An 18,681-nucleotide genomic window follows, 5' to 3' on the forward strand; every position below is an offset into this window, starting at 1 on the left:
CAAGTCATGATCCAGTCCAACATCGATTGGACAAGAAGAAAGCAGAGATAGTCCAGAAAGATCAGCAAGAAGTCCCATTGCAGCTGATCAGGAAAACTGCAGGATCATCAAGCTATTGTCTGAAGCCAGAGAGATTGCCATCTCCATGTTAGAAATGTCATTGCATCTCTTGATCAAGCAAATTGAGGTGCCGAGTGCTAGCAAGTGGTCTCTTGTCTTCAAGACGTTCCAAAAGAAGAGAGTTGTGTGCGAGGCGGAGCAATTGCAGGAGTTAGAGTTGGACATTGTGGATCTTGAGAGTGGAGTTGAGGCTTTGTTCAGGACATTGATCTAGAGCAGGGTCTCTATTAAGAATACTCTTAGTTTGTAGATAGATCCCTCCCACGTCCGACCGCATGTGATTAGCATCCAACTTTTTGAGGACCTGCTTATCATAGACACAATTTTGAGGTACATATGAGAGAAAGTATATAGAAAGAAAGTGGTTATGTCTCCATCTGTGCAATTAGTTTTATAATTAACTCATATTTAGTCCTCCTAATTAGCCTCCGAATATTCGCTATGACACGAACTAAATTTTAGTTCAAGGATTCAAACGTCCCTTATCTCCTCAAGTCCTAATTCATCCACGAATGATACAGTGCTATCGTACGTACTCCACCGACCCATCTTAATTTCGGTTCGAAGGCGTGCGACTGAAAACAACAACCAACGACACGAATTAGTTAGTGATGAAGCAAACGGCTTAATTCTTTTTTAGGAAACGCTATGGTCATGGCGTCCAAGTTGGATGCTCCCCACCACTCCGTTCCTTCTACCGTTTTTTTTCTTCCCCCTTTTCTTCTTCAACCTTCCATCTCGACGTATTCCTCATTCATCCTGGCGGCGGCACGCTTCCCAACCCGGCAGGCTCGTCCCGCACCCCGGTGGCCTCGTCCCCCACCCCAACGGCGGCGCGCTCCCCCACCGCGGCGTCCTCCTCGTCCACCCGGCGGCGGCGCGCTCCTCCACTCCGGGAACCTCGTCCCCCACCCTGGCGGTGCCCCTCCCCCCACTCGGGCGTCCTTAACCAACCAGGAGCACCCAACACCCCGGATCTGGTGGCCCTCTCCTCGACCCCGGAGAGATCCGAGCGGGGAAGGATCGGGCGGCGGCCATGGTGGACGACCTTCGGCGGCAGGCTGGTTGTCGTGGATCTGAGTGTTGCAATAGGTGCCTCATGGTGTTGCAATAGTTATTTTTGGATGTTGCAACGGTGAATTTTGATGTTTCATCTGTTTTGCACCGGATCCGGTGGCCCTCTCCCCGACCTCGGCGAGATTCGAGCGGGGAAGGATTGGGCGGCGGCCATGGTGGACGACCTTCGACGGCAAGCTGGTTGTCGTGGATCTGAGTATTGCAATAGGTACCTCATGTTGTTGCAATAGTTATTTTTGGATGTTGCAACGGTGGCTTTTGATGTTTCATCTGTTTTGCACTGGATCCGGTGGCCCTCTTCCTGACCCCAGCGAGATCTGAGCGGGGAAGGATCGGGCGGCGGCCATGGTGGACGACCTTCGACGGCAGGCTGGTTGTCGTGGATCTGAGTGTTGCAATAGGTACCTCATGGTGTTGCAATAGTTATTTTTGGATGTTGCAACGGTTGCTTTTGATGATTCATCTGTTTTGCAACAGTCTGACTTGCCAGCAATCGGGTGTTGCACCAACTTGTTCATGATGTTGCATATAGTTGTTTTCTTTGTTTCGTCTTTTCTTCTTTCGTTGTTGCAATGTTGTAAGAGATGTTTTTTTGTTGTTGCAATGTGTCTGTTTTGAATGTTGCACGAAACAATTCGGGATGTTTCATGCACGTAAAGGTGTTGCAATCCTCGGTGTTGCAAGTGTTGATTTTTGATGTTTTGATAGTTATTTTTTAATGTTGCGACGGAGCGTCCGATAAAACAAAATTATCGGACGTCCGGGTGCTAGCACTTCCCATTTTTTTTATGGTGCCATAGAATGGTCGAGATTTTATTTCATAGGCTTCCGACCAGTGAAAAGATTTATTCCTGCATGAAAGCTCATTGTGGTCTTCCCGAAAGAAGAAGACTTGGGATCCATTCGGAACATTGAGAAATAATTTCAACTCCCCTGAATTACCGGCAAAATCTGAGGTTGGGCATAATAACGATTCTCAAGTGTGTAATCGTAAATTATTTTTTTAAATATGCTAGAGAGCTACGTATCATTCCATTAAGAAAGAGAATAACCAAAGTTTAAAGTTTACAACACGGGCCGATCGGGCACACGCACACGGGTAGAATGGTGGGTGCAGCTACATGGGTAACCATTACAACCAAAATAAAAAGGAAAGGAAGACCACTGCATCACAGCATGAGATGACCAACCGAGCGCTAAGAGGCCCTTGGCACCAGTTGCAGACCACAGGGCCGCATCTGCCGCAATAGCATTCAAAAGTTCTGAAGGGTTCTTCTCTGATCTTCTGCTAAAGACTCGATCATTCCTCTCCTTCCAAATTCTCCAAGATACAAGCATGAAGGTGGAGTCTAAACTTTTTATTTGCACCTTGTTGAGGCCATTCCTTTTTGTCCGCCACCAATCCAGGAGTGATGCATTCTGTATGGGTGCTATGTTACGGATCCCCAAAATCTAACTAACAGCATGCCATACTTGCTGGGAGTAGCTACATCTAGCAAACAAGTGCTCTGAAGTTTCTAGCTGCTAGTCACATAAGGCGCACTCATCCCTGTCCTGTAAGCCATGGCGTTTATGCCGCGTTGATGTTCACAGGCGTTCCTCTCAGTGCTAACCACATGAAAAACTTAGTTTTGAGCGGAGCCCAGGCGCACCAAAGTGCTTTTGCCACTGAAAATTTTGTGGATCCGTAGAAGAATACTTTATAGGCTGATCATGCTGAATAAATCCCTGAACTTTCCCATCTCCAAGACACTCGATCGTCGACTCCACCAGGTAGCTGGACCCCTGCGATCGCATGCCATAACTGGACGTACTGTGAGAGCGCTTGTACTGTAGCGTATCCGGCAACATCTCTAATCCACTGCTTATCATGTAGACCATCCGCTACTGTCCTTGATCGTTTGATTAGCGGGTTGATCATCTGGCAAAGGTCCGGTGCAAGTATACATGGGGATAAGGGACCAAGCCAGTTGTCTAATCAAAAGAGTGCTAAATTACCATCACCAAGAGTAACTTGAATGGATGCGTGGAATATGCTGAGCAGGTTGCTATTCCTCCATGGTCTCTCTATGTCTGTTCTTCTTTAACGCATAAAGAAAGAGAGAAGGAAAGTGGCTTGCTTTAACGCATTATAGTTGTTTTCATGATTTGTCCGTTTTTTCTTCAACTTTGTTGAGAAGGAAAAATTCCACGCGGACTGAAAACATTCGTCAATTAATCGAGATACAAAAAATACAGTTCCTAACCATTTAAGCTACCGACACGGATTATTACCAACAGAGTCCCTAGCCACGCAATCGATTTGCATTTACAATGACGTGAACGAGGCGAGCAAAATGCTTCGAGGAAGGAAATCCCCGCGTTACCGAGGGCCTTCAAATCTTGCTTTCAGCTGTCCCAGTCATAAATCCGCTGCAAACAACACGTCCCCTTTGAAGCCTCTTTCAAGTTTTTAATCCGAGCATCGCTTTTCTTTTCTTCCCTGTTGTCCTCTTTCGTCTTGCAGAGAGCAATGCGGCCAAAGCGGAATATCCGAGCGCCCTCCGAATTCCCCGTCCCTCCGATCCTTCCGATTAAAAATTCTACTTCTACCGCTCCGGCACATCGCTGCAGCGCCGAGCAGTGACCCATCATCCCCTGCCGGAGCAAACAGAGAGATCGGAGATGCCGCAGCGGCCACCGGCATTTTCAGTCAGGAGGATCACGCACGTCACAGGTGCCCCAGGGCCCAGGCACTCGAGAGCATCGTGCGACCTTCCCAGCGGACTTGTCTGTGGGTGTGTTCCCCTCGTGGTTTGCGTGCATCAGATGGCATTCCTGCTCCAACCTCCATCGCGCACTGCGCACACCACCGGGCACGGAGTAGGTTTGGTAAGGCTAATTCCAGTAGAAGTTTCATAGAGATTTTATGCACATTAAATACGGTGACACATCAGCATATGTGATGACATGACATGGTAGTTATGAAGTAAGAGAGGGAAGAGGTTTCATCAGGATGAAACTGTGTATACACTGTTTCAAAGACTATGAAACCTATTGAAACTTGCATTGGGGGCTATAGAGTTTCATTTCATCTAACCATATCCAATCACATGCCTCACAATTAAATGTCATAGGCCTCCTATGAAATCGTGAAATGAAACCTGGGACTCCATGTTTCATTCATGAGAATACACCTCATGGGATAATGAAACCTGGGACTCCATATTTCATTCATGAGAATACATCTCATAGGATGATATGACATCCTTAAAAACAGTGCAATGAAATCTTGCACTGGGACTAGCCTAAGTACACCGGACGTGCCCATGCAGCAGCTCGTGTTTTAAAAAGACGAGCGCTGACGCGTTCGTTTTCCTCTTTTACTTACCTCCGTTTGCGAAACAGCTTCATGCTTCCACGCATTTAGAAGCGGACGAAGACGAGATAGCGACTCATTTGACCCGCTTTTAATATCCTCAATCCGGTTGCTTACAAAAACCGTTTGCCCTCACGCCGACCTGTGCCCGCCAAAAGCTCAAGATAGAGGGAGCCCTTCCAATTCCGGCTGGGTCTCTCCACCGATCCCCCAAAAATCTTGCCTTTCCCAGCCGGATATTCCAACCCCACACCGCGGCACCGCCCGAGCGGCCGAGCCTCCCGCTCCCGCGAGCCGCGCCAAGGAAGCCGCCCACCTCCTCACCCGAATGGCCCCGCCCGCTCCCCCAGCCGGCGCGTGCGAGCTCCTCCTCCCCGCCGCGCCCGCGCACGCGCCGGAGGAGCACCAAGCTCCTCCTCCTCCTCCTCCTCCTCACCATGACCGGGACGTCGCCAAGAGCCGGCGTCACGGCCCCCGCACCCAGGGCGCCGGCGCGCGCATCCTGTCCGTCGGCGTGCAGGCGGCGGTGATGGCGGCCGCGATCGCCATCTTCCTCCTCTTCGCCGCGGCGTCCGCGTTGCTCCTCCTCGTCCTCGTCGTCGCCGCGCGCGCCTTCCGCCACCACCGCGGCAGCCGCTACCGCGTCCCGTCGCTCGACCCTTCTTCCCCCGCGCCGTCGCCGCTCCGCACGGGGCTCTCGCCCGCCGACCTCCTCCGCCTCCCCAGCTTCGCCTTCCCCTCCGGCTCCTCCCCGCGCGACGGCGACGGGACCCCCAACACCGTGTGCGCCGTGTGCCTCGAGGCCGCGACCGCCGGTGAGCGGTGGCGCGCCATGCCGGCCTGCCGGCACGCGTTCCACGCCGCCTGCGTCGACCGGTGGCTCGCCAGGTCGCCCGCCTGCCCCGTCTGCCGCGCCGCCGTCGCCGCCCCGACGAGCTGATGCCGCCGATCCTCGCCCACGCGCGGGCGTGCAGGTTTGGTTCTCGTTCGGTGCTCGACAGAATTTCGTGAGTCTTGCCGTGTAGCGATTGATCGTGTAGTGATTGATAGCTGTCGTACACTCTGTATGATGAAACCTTCTGCTGTTGCAAAGAGAGAAGACGCAGAAATGGAAATAAACCCATAAAAGCTTGCCATTTCTAAGAATCTTTCGATGTTAACTTCACGGTATTGTGAATTCCATGCTTTGCGTTGTAGTGCAAACATGCGAATTCTGATGCATGAGGATTTGTTTGCTGCAACTTTCAGTATGGGGATCAATGATTGATGGGCACACTCAACAGTAGGATTGGGCTTGATGTGATACTCGTCCTGTGCGAGTGCAACAATATTCAGACCCATTTATTCCCAACTGCTAACTGTTTCTTGCTGTTTTTTTCCTTTTTGGCCGTACATCATTTACGTTCCTGACTCGAAATGTTGATTTCTTCCATAAATGTTGGGGTGTAATCAGAGCGGATGGCAATGATCCAAGCTTTCCACAACCAGCGTCACGATTTCTTCGACATGCTAAACACGGCCAACGTTGTGCTAGTTCCAAAAAAGAAGGAAGGGGACTCCATCACGGATTTCAGGCCAATAAGTCTCATCCACGCTATAGCGAAGATCATAACGAAGATGATGGCCCTAAGGCTACAACCGTTTATGAACTCCTTGATATCAGAGAGCTAAAGTGCCTTCATTAAAACAAGAGCGATCCACGACAACTACATGTATGTTAGAAACCTAGCTCATCGTTTTCACGCCTCCAGAACCCCCTCCCTCATGCTCAAGCTGGACATTTCCAAAGCTTTCGACTCTGTTCGTTGGGACTATCTGTTAGATCTCATGCAACGCCGAGGTTTCCCCCCGAGATGGAGAAGCTGGATCCTAAGCACCGCCACATCTAAGATCCTTGTGAATGGTGCGCCGGGGGAGGACATCCAGCATAGACAAGGACTTCATCAAGGGAACCCACTATTGCCTCTGCTATTCGTCCTAGCAATTGACCCGCTCCAGAAACTATTGCATCTCGCAACCGAACGTAGGGCGTTATCCAAATTGCGAGGGAAATGTGCCCGTCTTCGATTCTCTTTATATGCGGATGATGCGGTCATCTTCATTAACCCAACTGCAGCTGATGTTCGTAACACTAAGGTGCTACTCGACAGTTTCGGTTGCGTTACCGGATTAAGAACCAACATCGGCAAAAGTTTGGTGGTGCCCATACGCTGCAACGGGATCAATCTAAATGCCATCCTCGCACCATTCCCGGCGGCCAGAACCAACTTCCCAGTCAAATATCTTGGACTACCATTATCCCTTGGCAGACTTCAGAAGATTAACTTCCAGAGCCTATCTGACAAAGCAAATGCGAGCCTAGCAAACTGGGCCGGCAAGCTACTCACGCCAGCGGGAAGAAGAACTCTAGTCCGGGCGGTCCTATCTTCGCAGCCGATTTATTACCTCTCTGCATTAGACACTCCGGCTGCTGTGCTAGAGGAAATTGACAGGAGGAGGAAGCGTTTTCTATGGACGGGTACAGACCAAATTGTGGGTGGAAAATGTAAAGTTGCATGGCGCATAGCGTGTAAACCGACAAAATTGGATGGATTAGGGATCCTGCACCTGAATAAGTTTGCAAGAGCACTTAGACTACGCTAGCTTTGGAACGAATGGAAGGAGCCATGCAAACCTTGGGTTGGAATGCCAACCCCGTAAACTGAAAAGACAAGAACCTGTTCGCTTCTATAATGACTGTCACGCTTGGAGATGGGGAGAAGGCCAAATTTTGGGAATCGGCGTGGCTCCAGGGAGAGGCGCCGAAACACATTGCCACATCTGTGTATTACATCTCAAGGAAGAAGAACCGGGCGGTTAAAGATGCCTTACTGAATGACAGATGGATCTCTGACATAAACGTGGCCAATCTATCGTCAGCAATGCAGCTTGCAGAATTCGCCATCCTCTGGGACCGAACGAGAACGGTCCAATTGAATCCGGGCACGCCAGACTTCATTGTATGGAATCTTACCGACATGGTGAGTACATGACGACATCAACATATGAGGCTCAATTCCAAAATTCAACACCGTCCGATATGGAACGACTCATCTGGAAGACGTGGGCGCCCCAAAGTACAAATTCTTCTCCTGGCTAGCTTTCCAAAACCATTTATGGACAGCGGATCGGCTAATTACAAGACGATGGCCCAACCAAAAGATATGCATGCTCTGCCATACACATGATGAAATGCTACTACACCTTCTAACAAAATGCCGCTACACGACTCGACTTTGGGATAAAATCTTCGACTGGACGGCCACGCACATACCATCCAGAGGGGACTTGTTAGCCTTTTCGTCCGTCAGTGATTGGTGGATGCAGCTAGGTTCTATGCCGGGCATGCCATGGAAGGGGTTCAGATCCCTCATTATTCTTGTGTCATGGGAGATTTGGAAGGAACGCAACGAATGAGTTCTCCAGCGAAAGTTTAAAAGTTTGGACCAGCTGCTGTGCAAAATCAAAGACGAAGTACGATGCTGGATTCTAGCAGGTGCAAAGCATCTGGGTGATATCTGCCCGCTTGAGGAGTGATCGTGTTCTTCCGAGTACCTCTGTACAGCCTCTGTATATTTTTTTGGGTCTAGACCCGTAACTCTCTTCTTTATTAATTAATACAAGTTCGGCAATCTCTGCCGGACCCGTTTTCACAAAAAAAATGTTGATTTCGTGTGATCTGGGAACATGATGATTGACGGATATGGATTGTTTTTCGGTGCACTGAACCTTATCCTAATGTAACATAGCCGGTGTCAGCTATTTTCTGAATTCCGGTGGCATATCCTAATGCAAAATGGCAGGTCTGGTTACGTATCTGAATGTTGACATTTGCATCGATTTCTGTCCTGTTAATCACCCATATGATAAAATCGGCATCGTTTTTCCTGTTACCTTTTAACCAATGCAAACGGTACAATCTCTGATCATATGGAGTGACTTCAAAAGTGTATCTCTCCATATTGCGGATCCATTGATTAATTTTTAGTTCGGGTCACATCGGGTATTTGAATACCAATGAGAAGGATCAAATGTGAACTAATTATAAAACTCATTGCATAAGTCGTGACTAATTCATGAGATGAATGTATTAAATCTAATTAATCCAACGGTCAAACGGGCCAGCGGTCAGGCCAGGAGTCAGCACTCAGCCCCGCGGAACTCCACATGCCTGGCCGGTTAACTGATCAGTAGGCGTATCGGTGAACTGATCGGAAGTGATGGACTTGTGTTCGACGCCATGGCTGACACCTACTACCAGAATATGTTCGACGCCATGGCCGTCACCTTCTACTCGGCGCTGGAGAACGCGGGGCTGGGCCGGGAACGTCGACGTCGTCGCCATGTCGGAGAGCGGGTGGCCGTCGGCCGGGAGCGGCGCGGCCGCCGCGGGCAATGCGCAGACCTACAGCCAGATCCTGATCAACCATGTTGGACAGGAGCAACGAGGAGCCGCGCTCGCAGAGCCCGATCAACCTGATCAACGCGCGGACCTAAACGCCACGTTCAGCGAGGAGCACAAGACTGAGCCGAGACGCAGGGCCACCACGGAATGGTTCAGCCCCCGTTCGTTTTTACCGGATTGGTTTGGAACGAGACCCGTTCCGGGTGTGGTTTGAAGTGGTCCGATTTGAAATCAGCTTTGCAATGAAAGTGCTGTTCTTTTTATCCGACTTAAAAGAAAAACATGTCTGAATTGGAATCCTCCCACACTCTTTGGTCCGAATTGGAACCTATCTTCTCACCTCCGGATTCATTCCTGGTGTGGAATGAGTGAAAGGGCCAGATCCACTTATTCCTAGCGTGGCACAGTTCCTGGCCCGTTCATGGGCTGCTGAATGAGGCCTCAACCAGCACAAATCACTTGTGTGCGTGCCACCATCTGTTTTGTGAGGGACAGATCCACTGCAAGATGATGAGACTGGTGCATAAACACAGATTATGAATTTTTATCACCCGATCGCTAAATCGTGGCATCACTTATGCCCGTCTTGCTGCGTTTAGATCAGTGCAAATGGAGCAATCTCTTGTCATGTCTTCTCTGAAAGCATTTCAGACTGCTTCTCTGAGGAAAGAGATCATTTGGGACTTTCAGTACTTACTGACCTGATGACCAGCTATGGAATGTTTTCAGTCTGAAGACTAACCTTGAAAAGGGTATCTCCATATTGCATATCATATTGATTTTTTTTTTAAAACTTTTGAGTAACTAATTGTTAACGGCCGTCTTCAGACATAACCATCAATTTTGCAGCCTTGTAGAAAGTAAGTATAACGGTTCTTGCAAGTTGTTTATGTCCCCATCCCTACAATTTCAGGGGCTGTTTGGATATGAGGTGCTAAACTTTAGCAGTGTCACATCGAATGTTCGGATGCTAATTAGGAGGACTAAACATGAGCTAATTATAAAACTAATTGCAGAATCCCGAGCTAATTCGCGAGACGAATCTATTAAGCCTAATTAATCTATCATTAGCAAATGGTTACTGTAGCGCGCACATTGTCAAATCATGGACTAATTAGGCTTAATAGATTCGTCTCGCGAATTAGACTCCATCTGTGCAATTAGTTTTGTAATTAGCCTATATTTAATACTCCTAATTATTATCCAAACATCCAATGTGACAGGTGCTAAACTTTAGCATGTGGTATCCAAACACCCCCTCAATTATCTGAACCCTGAACCCACGGCGATTGGCTATCAATATGAAGGTTACTGGTCCTAGTAACTCCAAAGTAGTCTCAGTCTCTCGCATGATTTGCATTGCTTGGGTAAGAGCTTTCCTTTTACCTGTCATTGATCTTGTAGAGCTATGTTGTTCCGTGCAATGGCACTAGCAGAAAAAAAGGTCATTTCTTAGATACGAGGAAATATATGGTGTGTTTGGTTAGGCTGTGGCTTTTGAAAAAGTTGATGTGAGCTGTGGGTTGTAGAAAAGCAGCTACGAGAAAACAGCTGTGGGAAAAGCAGAATGCTGTTTGGTTAGAGCAGCTGTGAAGCGTGAGAAATACCTGTAATACTCCTAAACGCCTTAGGGTCTATTTATATGCAAATTGCTCGTAATAAAATAATATGTTCACTAATTTGCATGTAAATGACTATTTTAGAAAGGGAAAAAAATTCTGAATGGGATGGTTCAGTTTCAGCTAACCGAGACCAGGTCACTGAACCCAACTTGTACAGACACTTCTCTTTTCTCACGGTCACGTCGATTTTCAATTTCCATCTTTAAATCACTGGCAAACAAGCAATAGATCGTGCTACTGCAGTGTTTAAGTGGTGTTTTGTTCCTCTGACTTATTTTTAGCACCGGTTACACCGAATGTTTAGATACTAATTAGAAGTATTAAACGTAGACTATTTACAAAACTCATTACATAAGTGGAGGCTAAACGGCGAGATTAAGCCTAGTCCATGATTTGATAATATGTTGCTACAGTAAACATTTGCTAATGATAGATTAATTAGGCTTAATATATTCGTCTCGCCGTTTAGCCTCCACTTATGTAATGTGTTTTGTAAATAATCTGCGTTTAATACTCCTAATTAGTATCTACACATTCGATGTGACACATGCTAAAAATAAGCAAAGGGAACCAAACACCCCCTTAACGTCTTAGCGATTCTTCCCAACATTATGAGATTTCAAGATTTTAAAGTTTTAAACATAACCAAATCAAAAAACATCTGGAAAAGTCTTCGGGAAAAAAAACATCTGGAAAGCTATTCTGTGCTTTTATTCACTTCGAAATTTTAGTAAGTACAGATCAAACGTTCGAGAGGCGTCTATAAACACCGTACGGTGCTTAAGATCTCAGTTTGAAATTTTTTAAATTAGTGCTGCTGCGTACCGTTGGCCTTCACCTTTCACCTTTCATTTTTGGAAGCCCCCAAGCATCGCGTTTTTTTATTCGTCTCCCGGATCTCCTTCCCCACTTGCAACGCAAAACCCCACCTCCACATTCCTTCCCCTCCCCTCCCCTCCGCCCCCAAATTTCAAATTCCCCACGCTCCTCCGCTTCCCCCACCCGCACCTCCTCGCCGAAACCCTAGCCGCCCGCCGCTCGCCGCCGCCGCCGCCGCCATGGGGGGTTCGCATAGCCGCGAGGACATGGACCTCTCCGACTCCGACTCCGACGACGGCGAGTCCCGGGCCTCCGACAAGTCCTCCGACTACGGCACGCCGCCCCCGGCCTCCGCCTCCTCCAAGGCGGGGGGCGGCGCGGGGGCGGCCACCCCCGCTTCCATCGACGCCATCGACCGCCACCTCCGCAGCCTCCACCTCAAGTACAACGAGCCCATCTCCCCGAACCCTAGCCCCGGGCTCGTCGCCACCGCCAACCCGGCGGCCCTCAACGCCGTCAAGCTGTACCTCCACATCGGCGGCTCCTCCCCCTCCGCCAAGTGGATCGTCTCCGACCGCCTCGCCGCCGCCTCCTTCGTCCGCACCGGCGACGACGAGGACGACGACGCGCCCGCCGCCGGGCCCTGGTGCCTCGTCGTGGGCTCGAAGATCCGGGCCAGGGTCGGGCCCGAGCTGCAGGTCAAGACCTTCCCCGCGCAGCGCCGGGTGGACTTCGTCGCCGACGGAGTGTGGGCCCTCAAGTTCCTCCACGCCGACGGCTTCGGCGACTTCTGCGCCAAGTACCACAGCTGCCTGTTTGAGAATAGCTACGGCGTCGCCGCCACCGACGAGGGCCGCGCCAAGGTGTTCGGGAAGGATTTCGCGGCGTGGGCGCGCCCGGAGGATGGTGACGAGTCCATTTGGGAGGATGCAACCGATGGGTTCTCCCCGGGGCCCAAGGGCAGCCTGATGCCGCCGCGGACCCCCACACTGAAGCCGCTGATGGAGGATCTTAGGGAGTTCGAGGAGCCTGTTGAGGAAGGCAGTGGGATACAAAGTCTTGCGCTTGGCGCACTAGACAACAGTTTCCTCGTCGGGGACTCTGGCATTCAGGTGGTGAGAAATTTTGAGCATGGGATACACGGCAAGGGAATGTCAGTGAAGTTTTCTGGTGGGAGCACGAACTTCTCAACACCCAAGAAGGCGCTTCTCATGCGGGCTGAGACTAACATGCTCTTGATGAGCCCTGCGACTGACGGGAAGCCCCATGCTAAGGGGGTGCATCAACTGGATATTGAGACAGGGAAGGTGGTATCGGAATGGAAGTTTGAGAAGGATGGAGCTGATATTAACATGAGAGATATCACAAATGATAGCAAAGGTGCGCAAATGGATCCATCGGAATCCACCTTCTTGGGGCTGGATGACAATCGGTTGTGCCGATGGGATATGAGGGACCGGAGGGGCATTGTGCAGAACCTGGCAAGCGCGACTGAATCACCAGTATTGCAGTGGACCCAAGGGCATCAGTTTTCCAGGGGAACGAATTTTCAGTGTTTTGCATCCACTGGTGATGGTTCAATTGTCGTTGGGTCACTGGATGGGAAGATCCGGTTGTATTCGAAGAGCTCTATGAGGATGGCGAAGACAGCCTTTCCAGGGCTGGGTTCGCCGATTACTCACGTGGATGTGACATATGATGGGAAGTGGATACTGGGGACAACCGATACATACCTGATTCTAATATGCACCATTTTCATTGACAAGGATGGAAAGGAGAAGACTGGGTTTAACGGGAGGATGGGGAACAGAATTGCCGCTCCAAGGTTGTTGAAGCTCAACCCTCTGGATTCTCACTTAGCTGGCGCAAACAATAGGTTTCGGGAGGGCAGGTTCTCCTGGGTGAGTATATCTTGCCACTTTTTTACTATGAAATTATGTTCAGATTACCACTGACTATGCAAATGGTTGTTGCACTTCTTTGGTAGCATTCCGATATTGTGCATGATCAAAACTGACAGCATTGGTTATACTGCTATATTCAGTTCACTGCATCAATCTATAAGGTCTATCACCAATTCACTGCATCATGTAGTATGATCATGTACGAGTGCTCCAGCTGTACATTGGTGGTAGATTCCGTTATGTGCCCTTTGCTTAGTTATAATGCTTGGGCCTTTTTTCCCTGTTTAATCACACCCTTGACATTCAATACATGTCTTCTGTGGTTTTACAGTTGTGTATTTCTGTTTTCTGATTAACAAAAACCCATTAATCACCACCGTTAGTGTTCATGTGCATTTGTTTACTGGTGACCCCTCATCCCTTGTCCATGCGCACAGGTGACGGAGAATGGGAAGCAGGAGCGGCACCTGGTGGCCACGGTGGGCAAGTACAGCGTGGTGTGGAACTTCCTGCAGGTGAAGAACAGCCACCACGAGTGCTACCAGTACCAGGAGGGGCTCAAGAGCTGCTACTGCTACAAGGTGATCCCGAAGGACGAGTCCATTGTGGCCAGTCGCTTCATGCACGACAAGTACGCCATCAGTGACTCTCCTGAGGCGCCACTGGTTGTGGCCACGCCCATGAAGGTTACCTCCTTCAGCATATCCAGCAGGCACTAGCTCCGTGCTGTTGCTGCCCCCTTTTCGTTGGGCCTGGTCGATTGGTTCGCATGTTGTGCCGTGTAACTCACACCTGCAGATAATCTGTTTTCATTTCGTTTTCTGGGTAGACTTAACTGTTATAAGCGTGGTGACTATCTTCCCGTTTGATTGGTTTCCATGTTCTGTCGTGTAACTCACACCTGCAGTAGTCTGTTTCGTTTTGTTTTCTTGGTAGACTTAACTGCTATAAGCTTGGTCACCATCTTGTCATGATTTGTTGGAAGATCGAGAATTCTATGTATGATGACTTGTTGGAAGATCGAGAATTCTATGTATCCTGATGAAAATTGACTATCTTGTCAAGTTGTCATGAATTTTTGGAATGTCGAGAATTCTATATATGACGATTTTGTTGGAAAATCGATAATTCTATGTATGCTGACGAAAATTTTCTGTTCATTTTCTCTGTTGTGAAAACTTACGGGCACAGCGTGGAGTAAAATCACTTTCATTGTCACTCATTGCTCTTTAATTTAGTATATGCGATCTCGTGGCTTTGGCACTGATGTACGAACATTACATTCACAAATTTTTAAAAAAATCCTGTTAAACCAACCATACTACCACTGAGCGTCAGAAACCTGCAAGCAATTCACAAACAAATCCATCCTGGTTTGAACCAACCATGCTACGGTTGCTACCACTGAACAGGCATCATCAGAAACCTTCGAGCAATCAAGAACGGAACCAAACTAACACAACCGAGAAGACAACAGGTGAGGAAACGGTAACCATTGGATTTTGTCACCTGTTAATTCACGGATGTATCAAGGTTCCAACAGAGTTCCAGGTCTACCAATACAATCTTTTGAGAAAACAGAAAGGAGCTGGTCTTAACAAAAGGAAGTCCTAAAGGAACTGCTTTACGATGTCCGGGCTGCAAACTGGTGCTGCTTCCAAGGTATTTGACGCCATTGTCCAGTCCTGCAGCCCCTCAACTGCACCAGAGGCAACAAAATAAACATTAGAACAGATCAGGCTGCTCAGTGGGGCAGAATGCATTCATCTAAAGCTCAAGTCCATAAGAAATTTGGGGCAGCAAATTTCTGACAGATAGTGGTGGTAGACAGGTCAGAATTAACCTTTTAATTACACAAATAGTTGAGTTAGATTGCGTGCATCCATGGATTGTCATTTCATTATGTTCGCTAGTAGAGAGCATCAAATAGGAAACAATATTTTTGACAAATGATCAAGTATCCGAGCAAACCATGATTTCTAAAATCCCATATTTATGAAGGAGGTGCGCCCTGCCCAATACTCTGGCCAATTTGGTGTACATACAAGTTAAGCTCACACCATCACGAAAAATGGCTCAAATAGTGTCTTGACATGTTACAGGGCTGACCCAAGACTATGCAGGACCATACAGACGGTAGAGCTTACAGCTGAAACTTTAGCCGAAAACAGCTGGCTATTGGTTTTAAGTTGCAGACTTAAATGCTTAACATACAATTCTATGTTCGAAAAGTGCATCAGAAGAATTTGCAGGATGTTAAAGAAACATCATTTTGTTTATCACCATCAGCTATATATTTATCATCAGAAGTTCCAAAGTCTATCTGGTTAACCCTTTCTGGAGCCAGAACTTAACCATACTGAAAAATCAGGTTAACTGGTCCAATTAACCAAGTGAACAACACGGAAGTATTCCAAGGACACACAGGTAGAACTTGTTCCTCACTCCAACAAGGTCAAAGTTTCAAAGGCAACAGGTACTCATTAGAAACTAAAATTGGCTACCAAGCCAAGCCAACGAGGTTAGACATTTGTAGATGTTACAATTCACAAACACTAGTGGTGGATTACCCTGAACGCATACACGCGAGCCTTGTTCAATCTCCGCAGGATCAAATCACATGACTCAAGATGATGAAATCATTCTAAGCATATTTTTCGATAAAGGAAGTTTTTATTAAATTTCAAGGGTATTACATCGAGTTGATACAATGTCTTGAAATACTTCCAACCTCTGCATAGCGGGATGCACACAGCCTAATAAGAAGAGAGAAAACCCAGAACACACTTTAATGACAATCGATCCGTAGACTAGACCGCCACCCATGTGCCAGGGTAAAGAACTCCTTGACCACCTGCGCCAAACGTAGCGATGCCACAGCAACCAAATCCTATGAGGCTGGCTTCTCTAATACGGCCCATGTACGGAGCAAGTGTATAATCGAGTAGATAACCTGCATTGGAGAAGGGTTATGTTTATTCCCGAAGATAATATCATTTCTGCATAGCCATAATGACCAGCAAGTAGCAGCCGCTCCTAGCAGAATTAGCGGTTTCAATTCTTTTTCAATACCCCATAGCCAACTCCCAAACATATCGGACACACTACGCGGTTGAGACAAACCTAAAGCTGCATGAATCATAGACCACACTACCCGAGCAAAGTGACATTCGAAGAAAAGGTGTTTAATTGTTTCATCTTTGTGGCAGAAGCAACAAATTTAGCTTCCTTGCCAGTTGCGCTTTGATAAGTTGTCTTTTGTTAGAATTACTCCTCTTTGCAAGTACCACATAAAGATCTTTATTTTCAAAGGGGCTTTTAATTTCCACAGGCGCTTGTTTCAGTTAGGGACATCACTATGAATCATTCTAGGTAATGAGATTTCACTGAGAACTGTCCATTTGGGTGTAGGTTCCATCGAAACTCATCGGATTCCTGACTTAGCACAATGTTAGCAATACGTGGAACCGGTTCGTTCCATGCTGTTAACTTACGGCCTATGAGATCTCTTCGCCAAGAAATGTTTAATGGTGAGGTGCTGAAGACTTCTGTCACTGTATCCTGTTTGTTTCGGGCTATATTATACAAACAAGGATATTGTTCTCGCAGTGTTGAATTTCCCAACCATTTATCTTCCCAGAACCTAACCTGTGTCCCATCCTTAATTATGAAAGTACCAAACGTAGAAACTCATGTTTAACCTTCATCAGGCTAGCCCAAAAATGTGAGTCCCCATTCTTCCATTGCACTTGTGAAAGTGGCTTAGAGCCAAGGTACTTGTTACGCAAAAGTTGTTGCCAAGTCCCATCTGTTGTGAGTAGCTTAAAAATACATTTGCTGAGAAGTTCTTTGTTTTTTATGTCTAAATCATGAATTCCTAGACCCCCATGATCCCTGGGTTGGCACAAGATACTTCATTTGTCAAGACGGTACTTTCGTCGTTCGCCATCACTTTGCCAAAAGAATCTTGAGCGAAAATAGTCTAGTTTCTTAAGCACCCCTCTTGGGATCGCAAAGAAAGACATCATATACATAGGTAAGCTGCTGAGCACTGAGTTAATCAGTGTTAGTCATCCTCCTGTACACAGGTGTTTACCTTTCCAGCTGCTGAGTCTTTTCTCAAAACATTCCTCTACCCTTTTCCAATTCACATTTGATAGTCTCCTATAATGTGTAGGAATACCCAAATACTTCATTGGAAGAGCTCCTGGGTTGCAGCCAAATAGTTCAGTATACTGATCGATTGATTCTTGTGCTTCACCAAAGCAAAATATTTCACTTTTATGGAAATTTATTTTAAGCCCTGATAGTTGCTCGAAGGCACAAAGCAATAGCTTCATGTTACGTGCTTTCTCCAGGTCATGCTCCATAAAAAGAATTGTATCATCAGCATGTTGTAGAATAGATAGCCCATTATCAACTAGATGCGGTACTATTCCACTGATCTGACCATCAGCTTTGGCTCTGTTTATTAAGACCCTAGCATGTCGACCACAATGTTGAACAATATTGGAGATAGAGGGTCCCCTTGTCGAAGGCCTTTCCTAGTTTGGAAATATGACCCGACATCCTCATTAACATTAACAGCTACACTACCACCCGAAACAAAAGATTCAACCCAGGAGATCCACTTGGGTGAGAAACCTTTCATTCGAATTGCACGTATGGGGCACACAAAATTCGACTGAAGGAGGCTAAACTACAGATCCGGGAGAGGCGTGAGGCGCCAAAAATACCTGCTGGAATTGGATCAGCCTGACCCGACGATGATGTTGTTGATGGGGATGAAGATGAGCTTGACGAAGAAGCCGACGAAGCCCATGACGACGAAGCCGATCGCCGTCCGCGCCGCCACCTTGGTGAACTCTGCGCGCATCAAAAGCCAAGCACGTCAGATCCGGCGAAATTTTTTTTTCGCAGCCAGCGCATACGAGGATCCGGGATCTGGGGGTTTGGCGGTTACCCTTGCGGTCTGGCTTGTGGCAGCGCTTGACGAGGCGGATGCTGTCCTTGGCGAACTCCCTGAGCGGGTCGACCACCGAGTCCACGGCGTCCATGGCGGTGCGGGGCGGAGGAGATCTCGCGGCCTCTTGGCTTGCTTGGAGTCTGGCTGGAGACGACGACGAAGACGCGGAAGTGGCTTTGCGCGTGATTTGCCTTGACGTGGTGGTGCGTTGTCTTATGGTTGATTGGATGGGCCTCTTCGGCTTCCGATTGGATAGCGTTATAGGCCCGGTTTGTTGGGCCCAAGCTATTCGACCCATCGGGCCCTAGCTCAGCCATGACAGGCCGAGCTCAGAACAGCCATGTTCTTGTGTTGCAGCGATAAACAGGTAG

At 48.0% G+C, this 18,681-nt stretch overlaps 2 protein-coding genes and 1 long non-coding RNA gene across 3 annotated transcripts; 2 read left to right on the forward strand and 1 right to left on the reverse strand.

The window, feature by feature from the left end:
• The first annotated feature begins 4,680 nt into the window (after nt 1–4,680).
• On the forward strand, nt 4,681–5,835 carry LOC101764765 (RING-H2 finger protein ATL56). The gene has a single exon (XM_004951648.3). The coding sequence runs from the start codon at nt 4,884–4,886 to the stop codon at nt 5,493–5,495; it is 612 nt and encodes a 203-aa protein (XP_004951705.1). The 5' UTR covers nt 4,681–4,883; the 3' UTR covers nt 5,496–5,835.
• A 5,720-nt stretch (nt 5,836–11,555) lies between these two features.
• On the forward strand, nt 11,556–14,444 carry LOC101765170 (protein CYPRO4). The gene is made up of 2 exons (XM_004951649.3): nt 11,556–13,341; nt 13,782–14,444. The coding sequence occupies exons 1-2, from the start codon at nt 11,680–11,682 to the stop codon at nt 14,061–14,063; spliced, it is 1,944 nt and encodes a 647-aa protein (XP_004951706.1). The 5' UTR covers nt 11,556–11,679; the 3' UTR covers nt 14,064–14,444.
• Nucleotides 14,445–14,764: 320 nt separating this feature from the next.
• Nucleotides 14,765–18,511, reverse strand: LOC101765575. Its single transcript, XR_001163210.2, has 3 exons — nt 18,308–18,511; nt 18,081–18,210; nt 14,765–15,043 (listed from the first exon to the last, which is right to left on the reverse strand). It is a non-coding gene; the product is annotated as an uncharacterized LOC101765575 (long non-coding RNA).
• Between the last annotated feature and the right edge of the window lie 170 nt (nt 18,512–18,681).

This window comes from Setaria italica, chromosome I (genome assembly GCF_000263155.2).
Source record: "Setaria italica strain Yugu1 chromosome I, Setaria_italica_v2.0, whole genome shotgun sequence".
NCBI lineage: Eukaryota > Viridiplantae > Streptophyta > Magnoliopsida > Poales > Poaceae > Setaria > Setaria italica.